Here is a 26199-nt window from a genome sequence, read left to right on the forward strand (position 1 = left end):
AATTTTATTTTTTCTTATTCTATGTTTTTAAATTTTTTCTATTTCCCATTTTAATATTTTAAAACTATTTTATCAATACCTTTAAAAATTTTTTAAATTTTTATTGTTATAGTCCTGTTTTATCCCTTCATTGTATTTAACCTTGTTTTTTGTATACATATAGGTTTTTCTTTAAAAATTTGGGAAACAATTTCTTCTAACAGATTAAAATATACCCTAAATGTAGCACATGGCTTTGTTCTAGTCTCCAGCCTGATCACATTGTTTCCTTTTTTTCTTTTTTCAATCAACTTATCAATTCTTTTTTAAAATCTTTTAAAATTTTGATCTTTACAGTCATATTCCATCCCTTCATCATGTTTACTCATATTTTTGTATATATATATGTTTTTCTTTCTTTAAAATTTTGGGAGGTTGTTTCTTCTAACAGACCAAAATGCACCCCAAATCGAGTGTGTGGCTCTGTTCTATTCACCAGTCTAAAATATATACATGTATGTGTGAGTGTGTATTTTGTTTGTTTTTGTTTCCCCCTTTCTTCTCCCCCTGGTTTCAGGTCTCTTCTGATTTGGTTAGTGTATATTTTTCTGGGGTCACTGCTACCCTTTTAGTATTTTGTTTTCTGGGGTCACAGCTACCCTTTTAGTATTTTGTTCTCTCATTCATCTATTCTTATCTGGATAAAATGGCAAAGCATTAAAACTCACCAAAACAAACAAACAAGAGGCAGTACCAAAGACTAGGGACCTAATCAATACAGACGTTGGTAATATGTCAGATCTGGAGTTCAGAATGACAATTCTCAAGGTGCTAGCTGGGCTCAAAAAAGGCATGGAAGATATCAGAGAAACCCTGTCTGGAGAAATAAAATCCCTTTCCAGAGAAATAAAAGAACTAAAATCTAACTAAGCTGAAATAAAAAAAGGTATTAATGAGGTACAATAAAAAATGGAGGCTCTTACTGCTGGATAAATGAGGCAGGAGAGAGAATTAGTGATATAGAAGACCAAATGACAGAGAATAATGAAGCTGAGCAAAGGAGAGACAAAACAACTCCTGGACCACGAGGGGAGAATTTGAGAGACAAGTGATACCATAAGATGAAACAATATTAGAATAATTGGGATCCCAGAAGAAGAAGAAGAAAGAGACAGAGGGGCAGAAGGTATATTGGAGCAAATTATAGTAGAGAATTTCCCTCATTTGGCAAAGGGAACAAGCATCAAAATCCAGGAGGCACACAGAATCCCCTCTCAAAATCAGTAAAAATAGGTCCACACCCCATCATCTAATAGTAAAACTTACTAGTCTTAGTGACAAAGAGAAAATCCTGAAAGCAGCTCAGGACAAGAAGTCTGTAACATACAATAGTAGAAGTATTAGACTGGCAGCAGACCTATCCACAGAGACCTGGTGGGCCAGGAAGGGCTGGCATGACCTATTCAGAGCACTAAATGAAAAAAATATGCAGCCAAGAATACTATATCCAGCTAGGCTATCATTGAAAATAGAAGGAGAGATAAAAAGCTTCCGGGACAAACAAAAATTAGAAGAATTTGCAAACACCAAACCAGTCCTACAGGAAATATTGAAAGGGGTCCTCTAAGGAAAGAGAGCGTGAAAGTAGTAGACAAGAAAGGAGCAGAGACAATATACAGTAATAGTCACCTTACAGGCAATACAATGGCACTAAATTAATATCTTTCAATAGTTACCCTGAATGTAAATGGGCTAAATGCCCCAATCAAAAGGCTCAGCGTATCAGAATGGATAAAAAACCAAAACCCATCAATATGCTGTCTACAAGAACCTCACTTTAGACCCAAAGACACCTCCACATTTAAAGTGAGGGGGTGGAAAACAATTTACCATGCTAATGGATATCAAAAGAAAGCTGGGGTGGCAATCCTTAGATCAATTAGATGTTAAGCCAAAGACTATAATAAGAAATGAGGAAGGACACTTTTTCATACTTAAAGGCTCTGTCCAACAAGAAGATTTAACAATTTATTTATTTATTTATTTATTTTAAAGATTTTATTTATTTGACAGAGAGAGAGCACAAGTAGATGGAGAGGCAGGCAGAGAGAGAGAGAGGGAAGCAGGATCTCTGCCAAGCAGAGAACCCGATGTGGGACTCGATCCCAGGACCCCGAGATCATGACCTGAGCCGAAGGCAGCGGCTTAACCCACTGAGCCACCCAGGCGCCCAGAAGATTTAACAATTTTAAATATCTATGCTCCTAACATGGGAGCAGCCAACTATATAAACCAATTAATAACAAAATCAGACACATCATCAATAATACAATAATAGTAGGGGACTTTATCATCCCCCTCACTGAAATGGACAGATCATCCAAGCAAAAGATCAACAAGGAAATAAAGGCCTTAAATGACACACTGGACCAGAGGCACATCATAGATATATTCAGAACATTCTATCCCAAAACAACAGAATACACATTCTTCTCTAGTGCACATGGAACATTCTCCAGAATAGATCACATCCTGGTCACAAATCAGGTCTCAACCAGTATGAAAAGATTGGGATCATTCCCTGCATATTTTCAGACAACAATGCGCTGAAGCTAGAACTCAATCACAAGAGGAAAGTTGGAAAGAACTCAAATACATGGAGGCTAAAGAGCATCCTACTAAAGAATGAATGGGTCAACCAGGAAATTAAAGAAGAATTGAAAAAATGCATGGAAACAAATGAAAATGAAAACACAACTGTTCAAAATCTGTGGGACACAGCAAAGGTGGTCCTGAGAAGAAAGTATATAGTGATACAAGCCTTTCTTAAGAAACTAGAAAGGTCTCAAGTACATAACCTAACCCTACACCTAAAGGAGCAGGAGAAAGAACAGCAAAGAAAGCCTAAACCCAGGAGGAGAAGAGAAATAATAAAGATCAGAGCAGAAATCAATGAAATACAAACCAAAAGAATAGTAGAACAAATCAATGAAACTAGGAGCTGATTCTTTGAAAGAATTCATAAGATAGATAAACCCCTGGTCAGACCTGTCAAAAAGAAGAGAGAAAGGACCCAAATTAATAGACTCATGAATGAAAGAGGAGAGATCACAACCAACACCAAAGAAATAAAAAAAATTATAAGAACATATTATGAGCAACTATACGCCAGCAAATTTGACAATCTGGAAGAAATGGATGCATTCCTAGAGATGTATAAACTGCCAAAAGTGAACCAGGAAGGAATAGAAAGCCTGAACAGACCCATAACCGGTAAGGAGATTGAAGCAGTCATCAAAAATCTCCCAACAAACAAGAGTTCAGGGCAGATGGCTTCCCAGGGGAATTCTACAAAATATTTTAAAAAGAATTAGTACCTTTTCTCCTGAAACTGTTCCAAAAAATAGAAATGGGAGGAAAACTTCCAAACTCGTTTTATGAGGCCAGCATTACCTTGATCCCAAAACCAGACAAAGTCCCCATCAAAAAAGGAGAATTACAGACCACTATCCTTGATGAACATGGATGCAAAAATTCTCACCAAAATACTAGCCAATAGGATCCAACAGTACATTAAAAGGATTATTCACCATGACCACATGGGATTTATTCCTGGGCTGCAAGGTTGGTTCACCATCTGCAAATCAATCAATCTGATACATTAATAAAAGAAAGAACAAGAACCATATGATCCTCTCAGTAGATGCTGAAAGAGCATTTGACAAAGTACAGCATCCTTTCATGATCAAAACTCTTCACAGTGCAGGGATGGAGAGTTCATACCTCAATATCATATCAAAGCCGTCTATGAAAACCCACAGCAAATATCATTCTCAAAGTGGGAGAAACTGAGAGCTTTCCCCCTAAGGTCAGGTACTTGGCAGGGATGACCACTATCACCACTGCTATTCAACATAGTACCAGAAGTCCTCCCCTCAGCAATCAGACAACAAAAAGAAATAAAAGGCATCCAAATCAGCAAAGTTAGAGGTCAAACTCTCATTCTTTGCAGATGAAATGATACTTTATGTGGAAAACTCAAAAGACCCCACCCCAAAACTGCTAGAATTCATATGGGAATTCAGTGAAGTGTCAGGATATAAAATCAATGCACAGAAATCAGTTGCGTCTCTATACACCAACAACGAGACAGAAGAAAGAGAAATTAAGGAGTCAATCCCATTTATAATTGCACCCCAAACCATAAGATACCTAGGAACAAATCTAACAAAAGAGGCAAAGAATCTGTTCTCAGAAAACTATAGAATACTCATAAAAGAAATTGAGGAAGATACAAAGAAATGGAAAAACGTTCCATGCTCATGGATTGGAAGAACAGACATTGTTAAGATGTCTATGCTACCTAAAGCAATCTACACATTTAATGCAATCCCTATCAAAATACCATCGATTTTTTTCAAAGAAATGGAACATTTCTTTTGAAATGGAACATTTCCATATAAATGGAAATTTACACGGAACCAGAAAAGACCCTGAATAGCCAGAGGAATGTTGAAAAAGAAAGTCAAAGTTAGTGTGATCACAATTCCGACTTCAAGCTGTATTATGGAGCTGTAATCATCAAGATTGGTACTGGCCAGTATGCTACTGGCACAAAAACAGACACATAGATCAATGGAACAGAACAGAGAATTCAGAAATGGATCCTCAACACTGTGGTCAACTAATCTTTGACAAAGCAGAAAAGAATGTCCAATGGTAAAATGACAGTCTCTTCAACAAATAGTGTTGGGAAAATTGGACAGCCACATGCAGAAGAATGAAACTGGACCATTTCCTTACACCATGCACACAAATAGACTCAAAATGGATGAAGGACCTCAATGTGAGACAGGAATCCATCAAAATCCTTGAGGAGAACACAGGCAGCAAGCTCTTCGACCTCGGTTGCAACAACTTCTTCCTAGAAACATTGCCAAAGGCAAGGGAAGCAAGGGTGAACATGAACTATTTGAACTTCATCAAGATCAAAAGCTTTTGCACAGCAAAGGAAACAGTCAACAAAACCAAAAGACAACTGACAGAATGAGAGAAACTATTTGCAAATGACATGTCAGATAAAGGGTTAGTATCCAAAATATTTAAGAATTAAACTCAACACTCAAGGAACAAATAATCCAATCAAGAAATGGGCAGAAGACATGAACAGGTATTTCTGCAAAGAAGATCTCCAAATGGCCAACAGACACATGAGAAAGTGCCCAACATCACTCAGCATCAGGGAAATACAATTTTAGTATATGTGCTACCGAAGCGAGCACAGCATCAGGGAAACACAAATCAAAACCACAATGAGATAGCGGGGCGCCTGGGTGGCTCAGTGGGTTAAGCCGCTGCCTTCGGCTCAGGTCATGATCTCGGGGTCCTGGGATCGAGTCCTGCATCGGGCTCTCTGCTCAGCAGGGATCCTGCTTCCCTCTCTCTCTGCCTGCCTGTCTACTTGTGATCTCTCTCTGTCCAATAAATAAAAAATATTAAAAAAATCCACAATGAGATATAGCCTCACACCAGTCAGAATGGCTAAAATTAACAAGTCAGGAAATGACAGATGCTGGCGAGGATGCGGAAAAAGGGGAAGCCTCCTACACTGTTGGTGGGAATGCAAGCTGGTGCAGCCACTCTGGAAAACAGTGTGGATGTTCCTCTAAAAGTAGGAAACAGAGCTATCCTATGACCTAGCAATTGCACTACAGGTCTTTAGGGTATTTACCCTAAAGATACAAATGTAGTGATCCAAAGGGGCACGTGCACCCAAATGTTGATAGCAGCAATGTCCACAATAGCCAAACTATGGAAAGAGCCCTGATGTCCATTGACAGATGAATAGATAAAGAAGATGTGGTATATATATACATTGGAATATTACGTAGTCATCAAAAAATGAACCTTGCCATTTACAACAATGTGGATGGAACTAGAGGGTATTATGCTAAGTGAAATAAGTCAATCAGAGAAAGACAGTTACCATATGATCTCACTGATATGTGGAATTTGAGAATCAAGGCAGAGGCTCTTAGGGGAAGAGAGGAAAAAATGAAATAAGACAAAACCAGAGGGAGACAAACCATAAGAGACCCTTAATCTCAGGAAACAAACTGAGGGGTGCTAGAGTGGAGGGGGTTGCTGGGGTGGGGGTGGATGGGTGATGGACACTGGGGAGGGTATGTGTTGTGGTGAGTGCTGGGTGTTGTGTAAGACTGATGAATCACAGACCTGTACCCCTAAAACAAATACATTATATGTTAATAATAATTTTTTTTAAAAGATTTTATTTATTTGACAGAGATCACAAGTAGGCAGAGAGGCAGACAGAGAGAGGAGGAAGCAGGCTCCCTGCTGAGCAGAGAGCCCGATGTGGGGCTCAATCCCAAGACCCTGGGATCATGACCTGAGCCGAAGGCAGTTGCTTAACCAACTGAGCCACCCAGGCACCCCTGTTAGTAATAATTTTAAAGAACCCAGTCCCCTCACACCCATTAGGATAGTTATCATCAAAAAAGGACAGAACAGAACAGATGTTGGTTGAGGATGTGGAGAAACTGGAACCCGTGGGCCCTATTGGTGGGAATGCACAATGGTGCATCCGCTATGGAAAACAGTATGGCGGTTCCTCAAAAAATGAAAAATTACCCTACAACTCACCAATTCTACCACCAGATATATATCCCAAAGAACTGAAAACAGAGTCTTGAAGAGAGATTTGTATACCCATGTTCATAGCAGCACTGTTTTACAATAGCCAAGAGGGGGAAGCAACCCAAGTGTCCGTAGACGGATGAATGGATAAAGAAAATGCAGCACAGACAGAAATGGACTATTACTCAGCTTTTAACAGGAATGGGATTCTGACACAGGCCACATCATAGAGAGGACCCTTGAGGACATTATGTTACGTGAAATAAACCAGTCACAAAAAGAAATATTCTATGATTCTATTTCTACGAGGTCCCCAGAGCAGTCATTCCTAGAGGCAGAAAGTAGAAGGGTGTTTGCCAGGGGCTGGAGGCAGGCAGGAACCGGGACTTCCTGTTTAAGGCAGACCCAGCTGCAGGTCTACAAGATGGAAAGAGTCCTGGAGCTAGACAGTGGGGATGGTGGCACCACGGTGTGAACGTGGCTCACATCCCCGGACTGTACACTGAGAAACGGTGAAGATGATAAATTTCATGCTACGTATACTTTTCCACAATTAAAGATAAAAAGTATTTAAGAAAGAGGTTCTGAAGAAGCCTGCAAAGGCACATGACTACAGCGTGCAGAAAGACGACGACAGGGTGACCAAGGCCTGCTGCAGAAGCTCTTGTGGGCGTCAGAGCCTGAGTTTTATGATTTTAAAACCTAAAAATCTAAAAGCACTTTTCTGTAATGTTCAGAACTAGAACTTGAGTAAAGGCAAAAACTGCTCTGGGGAAATGCTTCCCAAGTACTACAATTTTTTTGTTGTTGGTCCAGAAAAGAAAAAACAAGGTTAAAAATTTCTAATTAAAAGCATCTTAACGCGGGTTGCTTAGGTGACTCAGTGGGTTAAGCCTCTGCCTTCGGCTTGGGTCATGATCTCAGGGTCCTGGGATTGAGTCCCGCATCGGGCTCTCTGCTCAGTAGGGAGCCTGCTTCTCCTCTCTCTGACTGCCTCTCTGCCTACTTGTGATCTCTCTCTCTGTTAAATAAAATCTTAAAAAAAAAAAAAGCATCTTAACTAGATTTATTTTGTATTATTACATAGTTTTAGGTGATGTAAGAATAATAAACCCCAGCTCCTCCCTCAGGGAAACCAATAGGACTTGCCCTGATGATAAATGATGCTGTTCATTTCTAGGTAAATTCTCTTATCTGATGGAAGCTGAACCTAAGGCTTGTTCTTTTTGTTAATAAAGATTATCAAGCATTAAGAGAGGTGTCAAAGCAAGAGAACACTAAACTGAGACTCTCTCCTTAAAAGAGAAAAAACACCGAACAAAAAACCCTAAATTTTCTGTGTGGTTTAAGGTTAGATTCAAGGTTATTTGAAGACTTGTACCACCTAAATTAAAATCACCTCATGTGCCATGCTGTGGTGGAAACTATTTTCCTTTTTTTTTTTTTTCATTTTTAAGATTTTATTTATTCATTTGATAGACACACAGAGCATGAGCAGGAGGGAGAGGGAGAAGCAGACTCCCTCCTGAGAAGGGAGCTGGACGTGGGGCTCCATCCCAGGACCCTGAGATCATGACCTGAGCCAAAGGCAGATGCTTAATTGACTAAGTCACCCAGGTGCCCCTATTTTCCTCTTAGTAATAGAGTTCCATGACTTACCTATGTTCATGGCACTTAGCTATGGACTACATTTCCCAGCCTCCCATGCCACTACTTACGGCCATGTGACTAAGCAGGGGCCAATAGGAGGTGAGTAGAAGCACCAGGTATCCCACACTGAGTTCTGGCTTTAAAACATTCGACACGTATTACTCCTTCCTCCTTCCCCTCTTCCCAGACACAGAATAACAGTGTGGCAGGATTCTGATTTAACCACACATGAGAATAAAACCGCAGGGGATGGTGGAAAAATAAGGTGGGAAGAGGACAGAGTTGCCCCACTAGCCTGCATCAGTCACCTCTATTCTGTTGACATGCGAGAGAGAAAGGAGCTCGGATTCTGACGTAAGCCCTTGTATTCGGTGTTTGTGTGTTACAGCAGGTTTGCAGGTATTCTTACTAACACCCACACTTCAGAAAGCGATGCTCCTAACCACTTTCTCTGGGAGCTGAGGTTAAAGCGAGTGGTTTGCGGGATTGTTCTGGGGATCCGAGTCATGCCCACAGACCAGTTCTTTAACTTCCTTAGTGCTGTTTTCCTTAAGCTTCCCAAATGCGGGATGAAGAGCTAGTCTCACCCTTCCTCCCTGCATCACCCCGAGGCTGGGTTGTCCCTACCTGTCTTGGTTGCACTGTAGATGTTCTCAATAGGAAACACGGAGCCCAGTCCATACAGCAGGACTTTGGCTAAGGCAGGGATTAGTTGCGTGGTAGTGACCAGCACGTTGACACAGTTGGGCCTGAGGACAAAGAAGACTTAGGTCAGAACACCAAGGCCAGGCCTCCTCACCCTGCAGCACGAGCCTGGAGTTGGCAGGAGCTCTGGTGGGGTTTGGAGCTCTGGCTAAGTCATCTTCAGGCGAGGGGAAGCCCGAAGGTCCTTCAGCTATTCCTCTCTTAAGCCCGAGGCTGCCTGGCACATTGAGACGCAATCCTGTAATATTATTTACAGAGTTAGAATGTAATACTTAAGTAAAACAAATGCTTCTTGTAAGGACACACACATAGCTGCAGCCACCTTTCAGGGATAGAAATGAGGAATATGGATCAGGTGTAGGACAACAGGGAGCAGTGAGGACTGGGGCAAACTGGAGAACACCTGCCAGTTCTGATATTTTGACAGAACCTAGAAATCTGGAGTTATGGATTCTTTTCCCAGTCTTTGGGACAAAATGTGTATCCAACAGGACATATCCGTGGGACGGAGCTGGCTCATGGGCTGGCATCTTGTCACCATTCACATGCTGGATCACAAGATTTTTGGACGCTAGTGCAGAGAGTTATTTGTTCTCTGGCTCAGATGATCTTGTTAAAGAGCAAGAGGCAATTTGTTGGGAGGCCTGGAATGAAACCAGACCCTCCTTACCTTGTAATCGCCCCCTGGGTGATCTGCGGCCCACTATACAATGGTTTTCAGATGGCTTTGTGGTGACCAGCAGGTGTTGTGGGCAACAGTGGATGGGACAGACCAGCCTACGTGCAAAGGTCTTTGGCTCTGCTGGACCCTGAGAAGTCTCAGCACCTGTTTGCTCAGCGGTGGTACAAGGTGACCACGGTTCTGTGTGAGACCTCAGCTTTATCAAAGGTCTGGAAAGTGTGCCAGTGAGAACTGGGAAAGTCCAATTCTCCAAGTATGGAAATGGAGGAACCCCTGCCCTCAAATGGGAGAAAGTTCAAGGGCAGGAAGGCAAACGGGGGCTCCCACCTACCGGGAATTGATGAGGTTGAGCGCCTTCAGAGAGTGGGTCAGCCAGAGGTCGGTCAAAGCTTCCAGCTCGGCTCGGAGTTGTAGCCAAGTCTCTCTTTTGGGAGCTCCTATCAAACCTATGGATAAGGGAAATAAAGACGTGGTATTTATCATTTGAGAGGTCTGGGGGGTGGTGGTTAGGGAAGGGGAGTCTAGCTACAGGTACCCTGAGGTTCCAAATCAGATGGTACCCAAGGTCAACTTTATCCAGTAATTTTAATCTTACTTTGGGATTGATTGATCACTCATCCTCGCCCCTAACTGATCCATTCATCGACACACCCACCATCCACCCTTCCCTCCCTCTGCCCATCCATCCAACAAAGAATTTGGGAGTCCCTTCTGTGTACTCAGTATTGTAATAGGCACTGCATATGCAGATGAACAAAAAATGCAGATTATAGCATTTATACTGTTACAGTGAAGATAAAAAATGAATAATAAAACATTTATTGAGTGCTTACTGTGTATATGGCCTGGGCTTTTAATATGATTTATTTCATTCATTTTCACAGTGACCCTAGAGGTGGACATTTTTTCTTTTTTTTTAAATTGAGATATAATTGACAAATAACACTGTGTAAGTCAGGTGGAGAAGCTGAAGCTTAGTGAGGTCAACAGACTTGCTCACCGCAGGAAGTGTGGAGACAGGTGTGGCACCAAGGCAGCGGGCTCTCTAGACCTGTCAAGTCTCTCAGCCATCAAGGCCCTTGAGATAAAGTCCAGAGCCCTGGCCCCTGTGTCTGCTTAGTTCCTGGTCTCCTCGCTTGCCATTCCCCTGCCGTCCTTCTGTTCCCTCCCTAGTGGCCTCCACTTTGTCCTCTGACACACCAAGTACGTTCCTGCCTCAGGACCTTTGCACACCTCATCTGAGAACCTAGACCCCTCTTCATATCTTATCTTCCCTTTTGGCTAAGTCCTTTACACTCCGTTTCAATGTCATTTCCTCTGGAAGGCCTGTCCTGGTCAGGTCTCTTATTTTACACTCTCCCAACACCCTGCACCTCTTGTCCTTAGCACTTGTCACAACTAGGATTTCACACACATCTGTGTGATCATGTGTTCAGTGTCTGCTTCGCCCACCATGCTGTTGGCCCCACAAGGGCAGGGACCGAGCTGGTTTTGTTCACCGCGGCGGAACCAGCCCCTGGGCGGTGCTATTGCAGGGGCTGGCGTGCGCTTGGTGCCGAGTCAGTATTTCTTCAAGGGAGAAGGGATTCACTGGGACACGCTGCTGTAGATGGTCTCTGGCTCGCCTTCTCTCTGTACCTCCCCCACAGCCCTTAATAATACAAACTGCTGGGCGCACAGGACCACAGAGTTTACAAGAGGCTTCACACGTGCTTCCACGGGCAGCCAGCTGATCCGCCCCTCCGACTTTGCACCTGCTAGGGAAGTATGCTCCTAGCTTCTGTCTGCTCGCCTCCAACACGCGGCTTTTCCCCGGGCTGATCTCCTTCCCCAGACAAGAGCAACATTCAAGAAATGCTCACTGCGCAGTGGCACAGTTCCAAGCCAGTCCCATGTGTTAATTCATATTATCCTGACATTTATCCGAGGAGTCGGGCAGCATCATTATTCTCACCTTACACCTGAGGAAACTGAGGCACACGTGGGCTAAGTAACCCGCTCAAGGGTTATAACAGGACGTGGCAGAGGGAGGTGTAAAATCAGGCAAAGGCCTCTGAACCCAGCCCTGCCTCCTGATGTGGATTTGTTAAGCCTTTTCTGTTTTCATCCTGTTTTTTGGGGATGTCTCTCTTCTGAGCACAACCTCCCAAACCCTCGGGGTCCTGGGGTGTGTGGTGACCCCCAGGCTGGAGACTACGGCCCTCACCAGGCTAGTTCTGTGATGCAGCAAGAGCTGGGGGAGAGGAGCGGGGAAGGGAGCATGCAGAAACTGGGGTGGGGGCAGGGGGGCTCCCCACGGTATCCTGCCCACTGCAGGCTCCCTTCGCCTGTTGACACACTGGGCAGTTTCCCCTCAGCTTAGGGGAGCGCAGAGCAGCCTGACAGGAGCCCTGGGTGCTTCCTGGGGCTTAACCTAGATGAGGAGCAGGTGGCCTCCGTTGGCCGACCCCATCCCTCTCTCCTCTCCTCCAAGCGCGCCTGCTCCCCTCCTTTCTCTGCATCAGGGCGGCTGAGCAGGCAGGGCTGAGCCTGCAGCTCTTTGCCTCACTCTCGCCATCCACAGACTCGGGTGTGAGAGGCCACGGAGTGTGGGCAGAGGTGGCGAAGAAGCCGGCCTCGGACTCCACCGTGGCTCTGCCCCGTGGGCTGTGTGATGTTGGGCGGGTTACTTAACGTCTCTGATCTCAGTTTCCACCTTCACACCACACAGATGAGGAAAGCATTTACTTCATAGGGATGTTGTAAAGAATAAATATTAGATGAAAAGCCCTCAGAGCAGAGCCTGGCGCCCACTGAGTGCTCAGTAGACATTAGCTCTCGCCAGGACAGCATTAGGACCACAGCCATGGTCGGCAGACACAGAAGAACCTGAAAGACTCCCAAGCAAAATGAGAGGAGCCAGTGACCAATGCGACCGTTTACTTGAGTCCCTGCCTCAGGCACAGAGTCTTGACTTCTGTCCCCATTAACAAACGTTTCCATAACCCAGGGAGACAGAATTGCTTTTATCCCCATTTCATAGATTGAGACACCGAGGCTCAGGGAGGTAGCCAGAGAGTGGAGGCAACGGGACTGGAAGTAGGTTCTGTCCAGTTTGAGACCCGAGATTCTTTCTGGGGCGGGGGGTGGGGAGGGAGCTCCAGAAGCTTTGCAGACGCTACCAGCTGCCTTCTCAGACCTTTTCCCTTTATGCGCCCATAGCTGCTTCCACACACTGTGACCATCAAAACACCCTCACGTGTCTCCTGGGGGAGAAGCAGTCTCACCTCCTGTTAAGAACCACTGGCCCACAGAATTCCAGAAATAGCGATCTAGGGCCTGGCATTACAGAGCCAGCCTTGCCCACAGCCCCTTCCAGACTCCTTGTTCCGGTGCCCTGACCGACACTCTGGTGAGGCCGGAGCCGGTGGCTTTCGCCCTGTCCGCACATCAGGGCCTGGACCCTGTGATCCCAACCGCGGCGGCAGCCGGGCCAAGATCAGAGCTGGAAATGCCCCAGCTGGTTCCAGTATGAGAACCAGCAGCCTCCAGGCCTTCTCCAACTTCAGCGTTTCCACAGATTACCTGGGAATCTTGTTTCAAATGCCGATTCTGACCCAGTGGCCTGGAGGGGGTCCCTAGAGTCTGACAACAAAGGTGATGCTTACGTGGCTGGTCCGAAGCCCACTGTCTGAGCAGTGGGGGCTGAAGCCACCGGTCCCCCAACTCCAGTGAGTGCCGGAGTCGCCCAGGATGTGTTGGAATACGGGTGGCCAGGCCACCCCAGCCTCAGACCACACCTGATGCAGCCGTGGGGTGGGAGGCCGGCCCCCAAACCCGCTCCACTGCTCGTGGGCTGCGGGATCCCGGGCAGGCTGCGTCGTCTATTCCTCCGCCTCCCCCACAACCCCGAGTGAAGACGTGGAAATGCTCGTGTCCCCTTCCAGAGTGTGCCCCAAAGGTGCGCACTGAGCAAGCTGTTGTCTGCGCACGCAAGGGACCACGGCCGCCCTTGACCCTGCCTCGGCCAGGGGTGAGACCTGAGCAGGTTAGTCCCCCACCCCAACCCTCCCTCCCGCCCCGGGGCGGGGGGGGGGCTCCGACCACTCACCACCGACGTTGTTCTTGTAGGTGTTGTACATCTCCTTCACCCGCCGGTAGCGGAAGGCCAGCTTCCTCATCCAGTCCACGCCGCCGTGGACGCCGGAGCCCAGGCACATGTTGGCTCCCGGGGCCGAGCTGTGGAAGCCGTCGGCGGAGAAGTTGTACGTGCTGCGGGGAGGGAGGGGAGAGACAGGGATGGGGGGCGGTGGGCGTGAAGCCCGTGCAGTGGCCAAGCTAGGATAAGCCCCGCCCCCTTTGAAGCCCGTGCAGTGGCCAAGCTAGGATAAGCCCCGCCCCCTTTGAAGCCCGTGCAGTGGCCAAGCTAGGATAAGCCCCGCCCCCTTTAGAATGGAAGCTGGAAGGGAATTCCAAAAAACGATTGCAGCTGGTTCATCCCAACAGAAGAGTCCGGAAGGAAAGAAGTTAGTTCCCGCTACTTCGATCCCCAAATCAGCGCTGCTCCGTGTTCCCTGGAAGGCCTGGCTGCCAACCCTTTCTTCCCACGCTGTGACATCTCCCTGTCTTTCACAGAAATAATCATAGCCTGATTTTTTTGATTTTTTAAATAAGGCAGAGCTGATTGCTGGTGCTTCGCAGACACAATCCTCCGGTCCGGATGCAGCATGCCGGCCTAAGCAGTGCTCTGTGTGGACTGGGGACGAGTCCGAGTGTCTCACGGAGCTGATGACAGAGGCGGCAGCTGGGAACACGAATGGGGGAGTGGGGGCGAGTCCCCGCTGACAGCAACCAGCACGTGAGAATGAAAACCCCAACGTACCAGAGACCCCCATCTTCTTTCCCCTCCGCCAGAAGCCTCGCCGGAGGTTTGCAAAATCACAACGTTGCAGGGGAAAACCAGAGCGCGACAAGGGACGCGTGTAGAGCATGACCCAAAGCTTCAAAAATGAGTCTCTTCCCAGGGGCACCTGTGTGGCTCAGTCGGTTCAGTGTCGGACTCTTGATTTTGGCTCCGGTCGTGATCTCAGAGTTGTGAGATCGAGCCCCGCATGGGGCCCCACTGTGGGCGTGCAGCCCACTTGAGATGGTCTCTCTCTTCCTCTGTGCCACCCCCCCCCCAGCCCCCAACCCCCACTGAGTCTCTTCCTGGAAAAGAAGAGCAGGAGGAGACAGGCCAGTGTGGTTCTCTGGCTGTTTCAGGGAGTGAGTCTGTCTGATTTCCCCCATCTTGTACTACTTCGAACTTTCTAGATGTTCTACGATAAGTTGAAGAGTGGAAATAAAGACACGTTATTTTTTACAAAAATCATTCCTGCTGCAGCAGGAATGAGGCAAAACTTGGAAATTGTATCTCACGTCCATCCCTGGGCTTCAGGGCCCTGCTGCTGCGATCAAAGGGCATTTGGAAAGTGTGAGGTGCTGGGGACCCGTGGGTCTGTGGGTGCAGACTCTGAGGACCCGTCTGCAGCCTCGTGTCAAGCAGCAGTGAACTTGGGAGCCAGAACAGCCCTTCACCCCGAAATTCCTCCTAGGTCACAGCCTTTCCAGCAGCGGCCTGCTCTCCCTTCTCAGTCTCTTCAGAAGTCTCTGCAGAAGCCACGATCAGGTGTGACCTCCCGCGGGTGCTCACAGGAGATGGTGCCACGGACATGCGGGACCTCCTGGGCCAGCACCCGCCACAGTAGACCCACCATGTCGGACCCACCGTGGGAGCTCCCTTGTTGCTGGATGGGGTGGCAGGGTCCACACGGCGCGGGGGAGAGTCTGTGACACGAAGCCATCGTAGGCAGAGTGGCCCCTCTGGTGGCTACTGATCCCAGGGCTGACCACTGTGAGAGGCTGGGCGTCAGCTCCGGGATCAGTCATGGCTGCTGGAAGGCTGCGTGGATCTGGTTGGTGAAGGTTCTGGGAGGGAGGTGGCCTGCCATGCATGCGACTGGCCCCCGTGGCAGCAGCAGCACGACACAGCTCACTGGCCAGTATTCCCAGAGGCTAGGAAATGGCCATCAGCCAGCTTTTCAACGGCGACCACGTGACGAGCTGCCTGTGGGGCTTCTCCCACGTTCTCTCAGATTTATGATGTACGCGCCAATGCTTTTTTTTTTTTTCCCAAGATTTTATTTATTTAATAGAGCTCAAGAGAGGGAACACAAGCCAGGGAAGCGGGAGAGGGAGAAGAAGGTTCCCTGCTGAGCAGAGAGCCTGGTGCGGGGCTCGATCCCAGGACCCTGAGATCATGACCTGAGCCGAAGGTAGATGCTTAATGACTGAGCCACCCAGGGGCCCTGCCCCAATACTCTTCCCTCTGTGCATGTACGGTTCCGTGTGGAAGTCAAGGTTGGTGCCACCTAAGTGAGTTACGGCTGTAAGGAATTTGAGGACATCCTCCTGCCCTAGTGTCAGGACATCAAGGACTCGGGACATGGTGGAAGTTTCCTTTAAGTTACGAAGGGAACCCAGGACTACGCTTTATGGATCCCTCTCGGAGTAGTGTGGAAAGGCCAGATAATTGGTTCTTGAGAAAGAACACAACATGCTAAAAACTCCGAGGACACCCTGGGGGAGGTCCCTGGATGTTCTGCCCAGAGAACAGGAGGGTAGGGAAGGACGTTCATGAACCCTACCACCCCCACATACCAGCTGTGTGAGGTTCCGTAGGTTACTTAACCTCTCTGTGCCTCCCATTCCCCAGCTGTAAAATGGGGAGGAAGAGAAGAGCATGTGTTGCTCCCTGCGGTAACTGTGAAGATGAGGGAGTTAATGCACAAAAGACACCTGGGATAGGGCATGGTGCAAAATAAGGGCATTACCAAGGTTGGTTTCTGCTGTGAACTGAAGTAAACAAGAAAGGGTATTTGATGCTTGGTACCCGGCACACAGTAGGTACTCAAAAGAGACTTCTCAAATGAATGCATGGAGAATTTGGTGTCTATGGGGAAAACCATCCTTGGATGGTTCTGGAAGTGAGGTCCCAAACAGCTCAGCATGAGACGGCCTTCAGCGGAAACTGCTCTCAGTCCCACGCCAGCCAGCTACAGGGGAGATGTTACAAACACGGAATCCTGGTTGCTCATTGCCGTGAAGAGTGGTTCCCAGCTATGACGTCGTGGAAAGGGCACAATTAACCTTGATCTGGGGTCTATTTACTCCACAAATAGAGAAGCCCCGGCCGGCACTGGAGCCTTGCTTCTTGCCCGTCCTGACTGCGAGGGATTTTCAGAATGGCTAATTAATAAGAAGCAGGCGCCTGCCTATCCCTCCTAGTACTGCTGGGCTTTGAAAAGACCTCCAGGGCCCAGTGACAGAAGCTTTGATTTCTTTCTTTGGAGTAAGATGGAAGACACATCGAGGAAGCAAACACTAAGTGAAGTTCCTGGTCCCATAAGCAAAACACCATGCAGTCTAGTAATATTTCTGATGGGGCGAGAGTTCCTGGGCTGGGATAATTTTGGATAAGCACAGATTAACTATGGCTCCATTTTTATAAGGTTTTCTCAGGGGCGGGCTTGGAACATTCCAGCCACATTCCTCTGAAAGCTGTCTCATTTTGAGCGGTGGGATACCTTATTTCTGGAACCCATGTCCTACCCATGTTTTCCCCTAGAAACTAGACATACGGCTTACCTGGTCAAGAAATCTTTTTTTGAGTATTGACTGTATCAACATTTATATTAAATAATATATTTATGCTAATGAAGCAATCAAGCCTTTGAAGAAGGGGTGCCAAACTCTTGGTGGTGGTGATTCTGGGAGGCACGGTCAGAAGTGGTGTTTGATTTTTTTTTTTTTTTTTTTAACCAACATGCATGCATTACTTTAGGCAGCTGACAAGAAACCGCCAAGAGGTGAACATAAGCAGAGCCACAGAGAGTCTCTGGAAATCTCTGTGACTGGGTGATGCGAGAGCCTGCAGGCTGGAGGCTGGGGCTGCGACCTAGGGCTCTGACCCAGGCAGGTACGCTCACCCTCATAACCCAGCCCGCTCCTCCTCTCCACTTCTGGTGGAAGGCAAGCTCAATAACCAATCAAAAGGGGGCAGTTTGGGCTCCCCAGATTCCTACCTCAGGTCTTGCCCGTTGTCATCAGATGAGACGTCGTCAACGTGGATCTGGTCACAATCCTACGGAGAATGTGGCAAGAGGAGAAAAAGAGGAAGTGTGACTGTAGTCTCTGAGAGCGAGTCAGTTTCATAAGCTGAGCACTGGTGTGGGAGTCAGGAGTCCTGGATTCTAGTGTGAGCTTTGCCCCTAAAGGTTAGGTGACCTCCCATGAAGTTTCATGCCTTCTGTTGCCTTTGGGACCCTTGTAAACGAGGTTGGCTGTTGAGGGGGAGTGACCATGTAATCTATCCTGCACACCCAGACTGTTTTGCAAGTAAAGGGACTGCTGTTAAGATTGCACTGGGAGGACAGGCACAAAACAGGACCACCTGCCTCTGCCCTTGGGTGTGTGAGGACATATGGGCATCCCGGCCCTGCAGTTGAAGCCTTTGCCTTAATCAAGGTATGTCCTCTGCGTGGAAGGCTCTTCTGCCTTCATCCATGCAGGGAACCTTGGATCGATCAAGCATTCACTTCCAGAGGCACCCCCTTCCCCAGCCCCCCTCTGTGTCCCGTGAGCTGTGGCCAGCACTGATCGGGCACTTATCATAATGTGTAATGTACGAGGCTTGCCATTCCACAGACTCCCGTGCCCTGCTGCTCTCCACCACTCACACCCGGCTCAGTTCTCTTTGGGGAAACACCTTAGTACAGGTGAGTTAAGACCGAGGGGAGGAGATGACGGAGGTGGGCATGTGACCCAGGCCCAACTAATCAGAGGGACCCAGGAGCCTTCCAGCCTCAGTGGTGGTGTGAAAGGGGAGCATGTGGTCTAAACTAGACCAGTGAGGGCCGGCCCGGGACTCTGGCTGAGACCTTGGGGGAGGGGGTCTCTCCTTTACCGCAGCTGCCAGGTGGTAGGATTCAGCCTGGAGAAAAGCAGATCTGAGAGCTGGAGAGGGATGAGGCCCTGATCACAGTATTTGATCCCCAGGATCCAGCCCCAGCTGAAACCAGAAACCAGACCACCCTGACCGTGGTAACCTGAGTAATTAATCCCCCCCCCCACCTCCCAAATGTCCATGCCCCAATTCCAGGCTCCTTATATAGCGAAAGGGATTAAGTTAAAGGTCCTGAGATGGGGACATTATTCTGGATTATCCAGGTGGGCCCTAAGTGTAATTACCAGGGGTCCTGTGAGTACGAAGCAGAGGGGTATTTGACGACGGAGAGAATAGGATTGGGATGCCATTGGGATGGCACAAGCCCGGAAATACAGGTACCCACTAGACACCAAAAGAGGGCCAGACTCCTCCCCTCAGAGCCTCCAGAGGAAACCAGCCTTGCCAGCGTCTTCAGCCCAGTGAGACTGCTTCTGGACACCCGTCTTCCAGAACGATAAGGGAACACTCAGCTTAAACCACTGAGTGTGTGGTGATCGGTTACAGCCACCACAGGAAATGACTCCCTGGGCTCTTCGGTTTGAGCTAGTGGAGTTGGATTTCTGTCACTTTGCAACCGGGTGACATAACCGCTTCCATGAAGCTACACGCAACATCCAGCCAGAGGGGTCACCTCTGCCCCCGCCAGGAAGTCCACCCAGGTGGCAGGAGGACCAGGCGAAAACCGTGAGCGTGCTGTGCCTGCTCCGGCTCCTGGTGAACCCCAGGCTCTGGAATCTGACCACCTCCCGGCTGTGTGACCTCGAGCCAGTGGCATAACCACCCTGAGCCTCCAAGGTCGCCTTGGGAAATGCGAGACAGAGGAAGATCCTTCACGGGCTTGGCGTGAGGAGAAGGGAGGTGCTGGGCTAAATGCACCTAGCGCCAGGGCTGGAACGCGGCAGGTGTGGCATGAATGGTAGTTTCTATTACTGTGTTAAGATTTAGGAATGTCCACATTTTGGTTGCAAGGTAATTTCAGGAGGCAGGTGTCTCCTGGAAAACACTACAAGGGAGAGGGAAGCACATGGAACTCTGAGGTTGACCTCTAAGAAAAAAACTGGTGGGGACATCTCTGGCTGGCTGATGGGAGGGTAGAATCTGGGGGAAAAAATGGCATTGTCAACATTTTGAGCACATCTCTTTTTACTTAAGGAAGAGGCTTGAATTTATCTTCGAGAATAGGAGCTCTGTAGGGGATGGGAATGATGGGAACCCCTCCCCTCATTAATTTTTAAAGACCTATAGGGGTAACCATGTTGTTATGGAGATGTGGGGGTGGGGACAGTGGCATTTGGGGTGGCCTGGGCTACTCTGTGGGGATCAAGGCTGGAGCCTGGGAGAAAGGGGTGGTGTGGCCACTATTCTCTCTCTGGTCCCCTGAATGGGCTTTGGATTGCAAAGGGGTTTGCCGGGAGGTGAGCTTCGCTTCCAGAGTCCCTGGCACACACTGGCCCACAGCGCTGTGGCAAAGTATGACCTCGAGTCCTGACACCTGGGGCCTCTCACATCCGTGGGCCTGGGACAACGCCAGGGCCTGGGCAGCAGCGTGCTCTGACAGGCCTGGATGGAAAGGGCCGTGGGGAAGTTCCACCATGTGGGCAGGTGGGAGTAGGGGCAGAGGGCAAAGAACATGGCGGATGTTAAGTGGCGAACCCAACTGAGAAGCTCTTTGGGGAGCACTGGGAAAAAAACTGGGGCTACGGAGTGACCGCTCTTGAGCTAGCTTACACCCAAACCTCTATTGTTCTTCATTCTGCATTTCCTTTCTTCCATGGGCCTGGAATTCTCATCGATATTTGGTGGTCTCAGGTCTACCCAAGACCTTTCCTAAAATAGCAGAACACAATGGTACACCCCAGCTTGAAAGGTTCTACAGTCACGCTAAGACAGTAGTGATTAGCCACATGTGGCTATTGATAATTATTTTTAAATAAACTTAAATTCAACAGCATACAAAACTTAGTTCCTTAGGCCTATTTCAAGTGCTCAGTAGCTACATGTGGCCACTGGCTACCGTACCAGACAGCGCATGCACGCCCATCATCACAGAAAATTCTAGTGGACAGTGCTGCTGTCGAGGGGTAAAGGAACCAGGCTGACGATTCTTCTGTGCTGATAAGCTCACTTAGGGAAGAGCTTGCGAGCTGGCCTGGAGACCGGGCTCACTCAGCCCACACTATGCTTGAAACATTTTTTTTTGGAACAATAGCCAATACGTAAACCTGGGAGACCGCTCTTTCTCTCCTCGCCTTCTCTCCCCCTTTTCCCTTCTTGTTCTCACTCTCTTCCTCTGTCTTTCCAGATTTTCGGCTACTCAGACTTTACACGCTCTGGCAGTGTGGCGCTTGCATTCATCTGTCCCAGCCGTCCCTGGCCCTTTCCAGGGCTGTGCAGGCTCGTCTGGGTTTTCTGCCCTTCACGTTACCTGCTCACATGGCCCCAGTGGGCGTGCTAGTTGGAGACCTCTGAGCTGCAGAAATCTTACCTAGATGGAAGGGTCCTCGACCAGCAAGCCTAATATGTTCATGAAAATGGTCTTTAAAAGCCAACGCTGACTTTGAAGACCCAGGCACAGAGAAAACAAAATTAGTAGCAGACTTCTACCCCCTGTCCATGGCTTTGCCTGAAATTGGAAAAACACCTCCTTCTGCTCTCCAGTCCTTGCCTCAAGCTCAAAAGCTGCTCCGGGGGTCACACGGGCTCAGGCCCCTGGGCAGGGTTCCCTGTGCTTTCCCTGATGTCAGGGGAAAGGCATGTGGGAGGCTCTGGTTTTCTCATTTGCAAGGGGATTGTTGGGGGTGCTAAAGTGTGACAACAGTAGCGATCACATTTCGGGCTTCATAAAATACCATGGCGCTCAGCTAGACGCTACCTCATACTCCACCAGCTGACCTGGATCCTGTTACCCGCTGGGCCTGGGCTGGCAGTGAGGGGAGTGCAACAGTGCCGAGGAGGGGAGCTCTGGGGGAGGAAGATCCTACACCCCCCAATTCTCCTGTGTGGGGGGCCAGGCTTTGGAGGTGGGATGCTGGCTTTTCATAGCCTAGGGTGTTTCTTGCCTCTTCGGGGTCAAGTGTGGCCATCCTGCGGGGTCTAAGCAGGATCCGCTCATAAAGACAGAGGAAGGGTTCTCATGCCCTGACCTGGGTGAGACGCCTGGGCCTCCATGCAATCCCCACCATGGGGAATTCACACTTTCTGATCCAGAGAAACACCCGCACATTGGTTTGTGCAAGAATGTCCATCATCCCAGTGAAAAGCAGGAAAACGCCTCAAGTTCCCTCAACCGGATCATCGCTAAATAAACTGTGGTACGTCCATTCAGCGGACTCCTGCCTGGCGGGTCAGAAGAGTCAGGGAGACTTTTGTTAGTACACAGAAGTATTCCCAAGACATCCCACTGTGTGGGGAAAAAAGAGCAGCCTGGAGAACAGTACAGCCAGGTTCACACTGTACATATGCTGTTGACCTAGGAGCAACAGGGGGGTTTGGAGGGCTGACCCCCACGCAGTCAAAAATCTGTGTATGACTTCTGACTACCCCCAAACTTAACTGCTAAGAGGTTTTGTTGATTGGAAGCCTTACTGGTAATATAAACAGTCAGTTGCCACAGATTTTATATATTATATGTATTATATACTGTATTCTTAAAATAAAGTGAGCTATACAAAAGAAACTATTAAGAAATCATAAGGAAAATACTTGTTACTTTTAACAAATACAGGACTGTGCTGTATTTATTTAAAAATCTGCATAGCTGGGGCACCTGGGTGGCTCCGTGGGTTAAGCCTCTGCCTTTGGCTCAGGTCATGATCTCCGGGTCCTGGGATCGAGCCCCACATTGGGCTCTCTGCTCAGCGGGGAGCCTGCTTCCCCCTCTCTCTCTGCCTGCTGCTCTGCCTACTTGTGATCTCTCTCTGTCAAATAAATAAATAAAATCTTTAAAAAAATAAAAAAAATAAAAATCTGCATATCTTTAGATCTATGCAATTCAGTCTCATGTTGGGGTGCCTGGGCGGCTCAATCGGAAATCAGTTGAGCATATGACTCTTGGTTTCAGCTCAGGTCATGATCTCGGGGTCATGAGATCGAGCCCCATGTTGGGCACTGTGCTTAGCATGGAGTCTGCTTGTCCTGCTCCCTGTGCTCCTTCCCCTGCTCTAATAAAAAAATTAAAACAAACAAACAAACAAACAAACATGTTGTTTAAGCATCAACTGTATTTATAAAAACCAATTAAAAACAAAGTAAAATATTTTATATTTTACATATACATAAATGGAAAAAGAAAGATCTGGAAACTTATGCATCTGATTGGAAGCAGCAGTTCTATCTGGGAAGGCACTGGGATTGGGTTAGTGGTCAAAGGAGGCTTTAAGTTCATCAAAATGCTTACTCCCTCCTTCCCTCCCTCCTCCGCTCTCTCTTTTTCTATAAGGATAATGTACATATGCATTGTCTTTGAAAATAGGAAATGTTTCATGGGAAGGAGACAGACAGGATCTAACACAGGAGCAGGAGGAGGGATCAAGGGAGAGGGAAAGGCAGATTGTTCTGCTGAGCAGGGGGAATGATGGGCTACTTGGTCCCAGGACCCTGGAATTATGACCTGAGCCGGAGGCATATGCTTAACCGACCAAGCCACCCAGGCGCCCAGCACTTTGCCTATATTAAGGGGGATGCTGTTGACATGCCATCTCACAGAGGAGAAAACGAAGTGGAGAGAAGTGCAGAAACTTGCCATTGTGGGCTGAGTTGTGATTGTGAAACCCCAGCCCCCAGGACCTGCAAACAGACCTTATTTGGAAATAAGTTCTTTGTAGATGATCGGGTAAAGGTGAGATCATGAGGGTGGTGGCTCTAATCCGTATAAAAAGGGGAAATGTCGACACAGAGACAGACACAGGCAGGGAGAATGCCAGCTGAACATGAGGACGGACAGGCATGGCACAGACTCTCCCTCACCGGCGTCAGAAGGAACCAACCCTGCCGGCACCTTGATCTCAGACTTCTGGTCTCAAGAACCGTGACACAGTGTTCCTGTCGTTCTGGCCACCCAGTGTGTACTTTGTTCTGGGAGCCCCAGCAAATGGATACAGTGCCCCAGGCTACACAGTGAGGGAGGAGGAAGAGCCCAGATCCACAAAAACCATTTGTAAAAACACTTCTTGTGGCCCCAGAACCACATCACACAATGCATGGGTCAGGAGCAGGGAGGTTTCAAGGATGAAAAGTGGCTCTTGCCGTCCAGGTACTTAACATATCACTGGGAAAGAGGAGGTACACGTACATGAGAGGCTGCATTGCTCATTCAACACACAGACCTACTGATCACTTACTATGTGCCCAAAACTAGGTTGGATCCTGCTTGTGTCCTGGAGCAGGCCCTGACTCCTTGCTTCCTCTCACATTCCTTCACGAACCCATCAGCAAATCCTGCTGGCTCTCCCATCAATGTATATCCACCATAGGTCAATATATATTCACGATAAGTCAATGTATAGTTGGTATATGTCCACGATCTGACCATTCGCACCTCCTCCACTGCTCCCACCACGCTCCAAGCCCTCCTTATCTCCCACTGAGATCAGTGCTCAGCAAACTACAGCCTCCCTGTGCAAATAAAGCTTTACTAAAAAAAAAAAAGATTTTATTTATTTATTTGACAGAGATCACAAGCAGGCAGAGAGGCAGGCGGAGAGAGAGGAGGAAGCAGGCTCCCCAAGGAGCAGAGAGCCCGATGCGGGGCTCGATCCCAGGACCCTGGGATCATGACCTAAGCCGAAGGCAGAGGCTTTAACCCACGGAGCCACCCAGGCACCCCCACAGAAAGCTTTACTGCAGCACCATCAAGTTCATTCATTTACTACTGTCCATGGCTGCTCCTGTCCTACAACAAGAGAACTGAGTAGTCAAGACAGAGAGTGTGACCGGCAAAGCCTGAACTAGCTACTACCTGCCTCTTTACAGAAGAAGTTTAGGGACCTCCGAGTCAGACTCTTGGGTCATTTCCTCACTATCCCTGCTTCTCCCCCTTCTATGCCCCATCCTGCCAGGCCAGTCCACATCTTGCAGCCAGAAGGGTCCTGTTCACTCCTAAGTCAGGTCCCGTCCTTTTCTACTCAAAACCCCACAATGGCTCCCACCTCCCTTGGAATAAAAGCCCGGTCCTCACGAAGGAGGGCCCTGCGCGCTGTACCCAGCCTCCACCTCCCGCCATCTCTCACTGCACTTGCAGACACGGCAGCCTCCTGCTGTTCCTTCAACAACTGGTACACGCCCGCTACAGGGCCTTTGCACCTGCTGTCCCTTCTATTTCAAATGCTTTTCTTTCCCTTTCCATTTGCTAAAAGGCTGAAGAGGCTCTGTTGATATAATCTCCTTTGTAAAAATGGCCCCAACTCCACCTTATATCGGGACAAATAACTTGTCTTTGTTTTCCCACTTTGCGGGGCCTCTAGGACCAACTAGGTCTGATATAGTGGCCAATCTCTACTCTTATCCGGGAATTTTGAAAAACTCTAAAGATAGCATCCATCAGAGGATATAGCAGTTAGGAGCATAGACTCTGAACCCCCAGGTTCAAGTTCTGGCCCTGCCACTCAGGAACTGAATGACCTTGGACAAGGTATTGAATCTTTTTGACCCTCAGCTTCCTACCTTTCCTACCTACTACTTACCACACTGGGGTACTGCAAGGATTAAATGAGTCAGTAGAGCTAAGGCACTCTGAAAGGGAGAGAAAATGAAAATTCTTGCTATTCTCACTAATTTGAATCCTATAGGCCTGAACTCTGTGCCTGGTACAGTAATGGTCAAAGTGGAACAGAGTTCACCATCAAGAGAGGCTCATGGACGGCCAACCCTGCAGATAAGGCAATTTAGAAGCAGAGCAGAAAAATGCATTCCTCAGTCAAACCCCACCAACATGTCAGGACGCCGTGCACTCCTGCGTCTCAGGGAGCCGGGGCAGGAGAGAACTGGGAGCGACGTTCAGGTTCGCGTCTCCTAGGTGCTGCAGTTGCGGTGTTCAAATGCCCCTCCCTGGGCTTCAGTCCCAGCCCTGCCGTATTCTAAGTACATGACCCTGGGTGGCTTACTTAACATCAAACTTTTAGTTTTAGAACGACTTTAGATTACAGAAAATTTGCGAATATAGTACAGAGCGTTCCCATATATCCTAAGCTCAGTTTCCCTTATTGTTAACATTATATATATATATATATATATATACATATATATATATACATATACATATATATATACATATATATATATATGTTATATATATAACATCTTACATATATATGCATTTTAAAGATTTTACTTATTTATTAAAGAGAGAGAGAGAGGAGGAGAAGTAGAGTGGGGAGAGGGACAGACTCCATGCTGAGCGTGGAGTCAGACATGGGATTCGATCTCAGGACCCCGAGATCATGACCTAAGCTGAAACCAAGAGTCAGACGCTTAACTGACTGAGCCATCCAGGCGGCCTAACATC

At 47.9% G+C, this 26199-nt stretch overlaps 1 protein-coding gene across 2 annotated transcripts in view; it reads right to left on the reverse strand.

Annotated features, from left to right (window-relative positions):
• Positions 1 to 26199, reverse strand: part of LOC111141593 (EYA transcriptional coactivator and phosphatase 2) — a 188151-nt gene that overhangs the window by 11609 nt on the left and 150343 nt on the right. The window contains exons 10-13 of one of the 2 annotated variants that reach the window (XM_022494259.1): positions 17776 to 17834; positions 13764 to 13924; positions 10005 to 10119; positions 8914 to 9035 (exon numbers count right to left, since the gene is read on the reverse strand). In XM_022494259.1, the coding sequence (XP_022349967.1) occupies positions 8914 to 9035; positions 10005 to 10119; positions 13764 to 13924; positions 17776 to 17834 (457 nt within the window). The remainder of the gene's footprint in view (positions 1 to 8913; positions 9036 to 10004; positions 10120 to 13763; positions 13925 to 17775; positions 17835 to 26199) is intronic. The other variant, XM_022494258.1, reaches the window with a different exon arrangement.

Source organism: Enhydra lutris, unplaced genomic scaffold (assembly GCF_002288905.1).
Source record: "Enhydra lutris kenyoni isolate GAN:26980312 unplaced genomic scaffold, ASM228890v2 scaffoldscaffold6, whole genome shotgun sequence".
Taxonomy (NCBI): domain Eukaryota; kingdom Metazoa; phylum Chordata; class Mammalia; order Carnivora; family Mustelidae; genus Enhydra; species Enhydra lutris.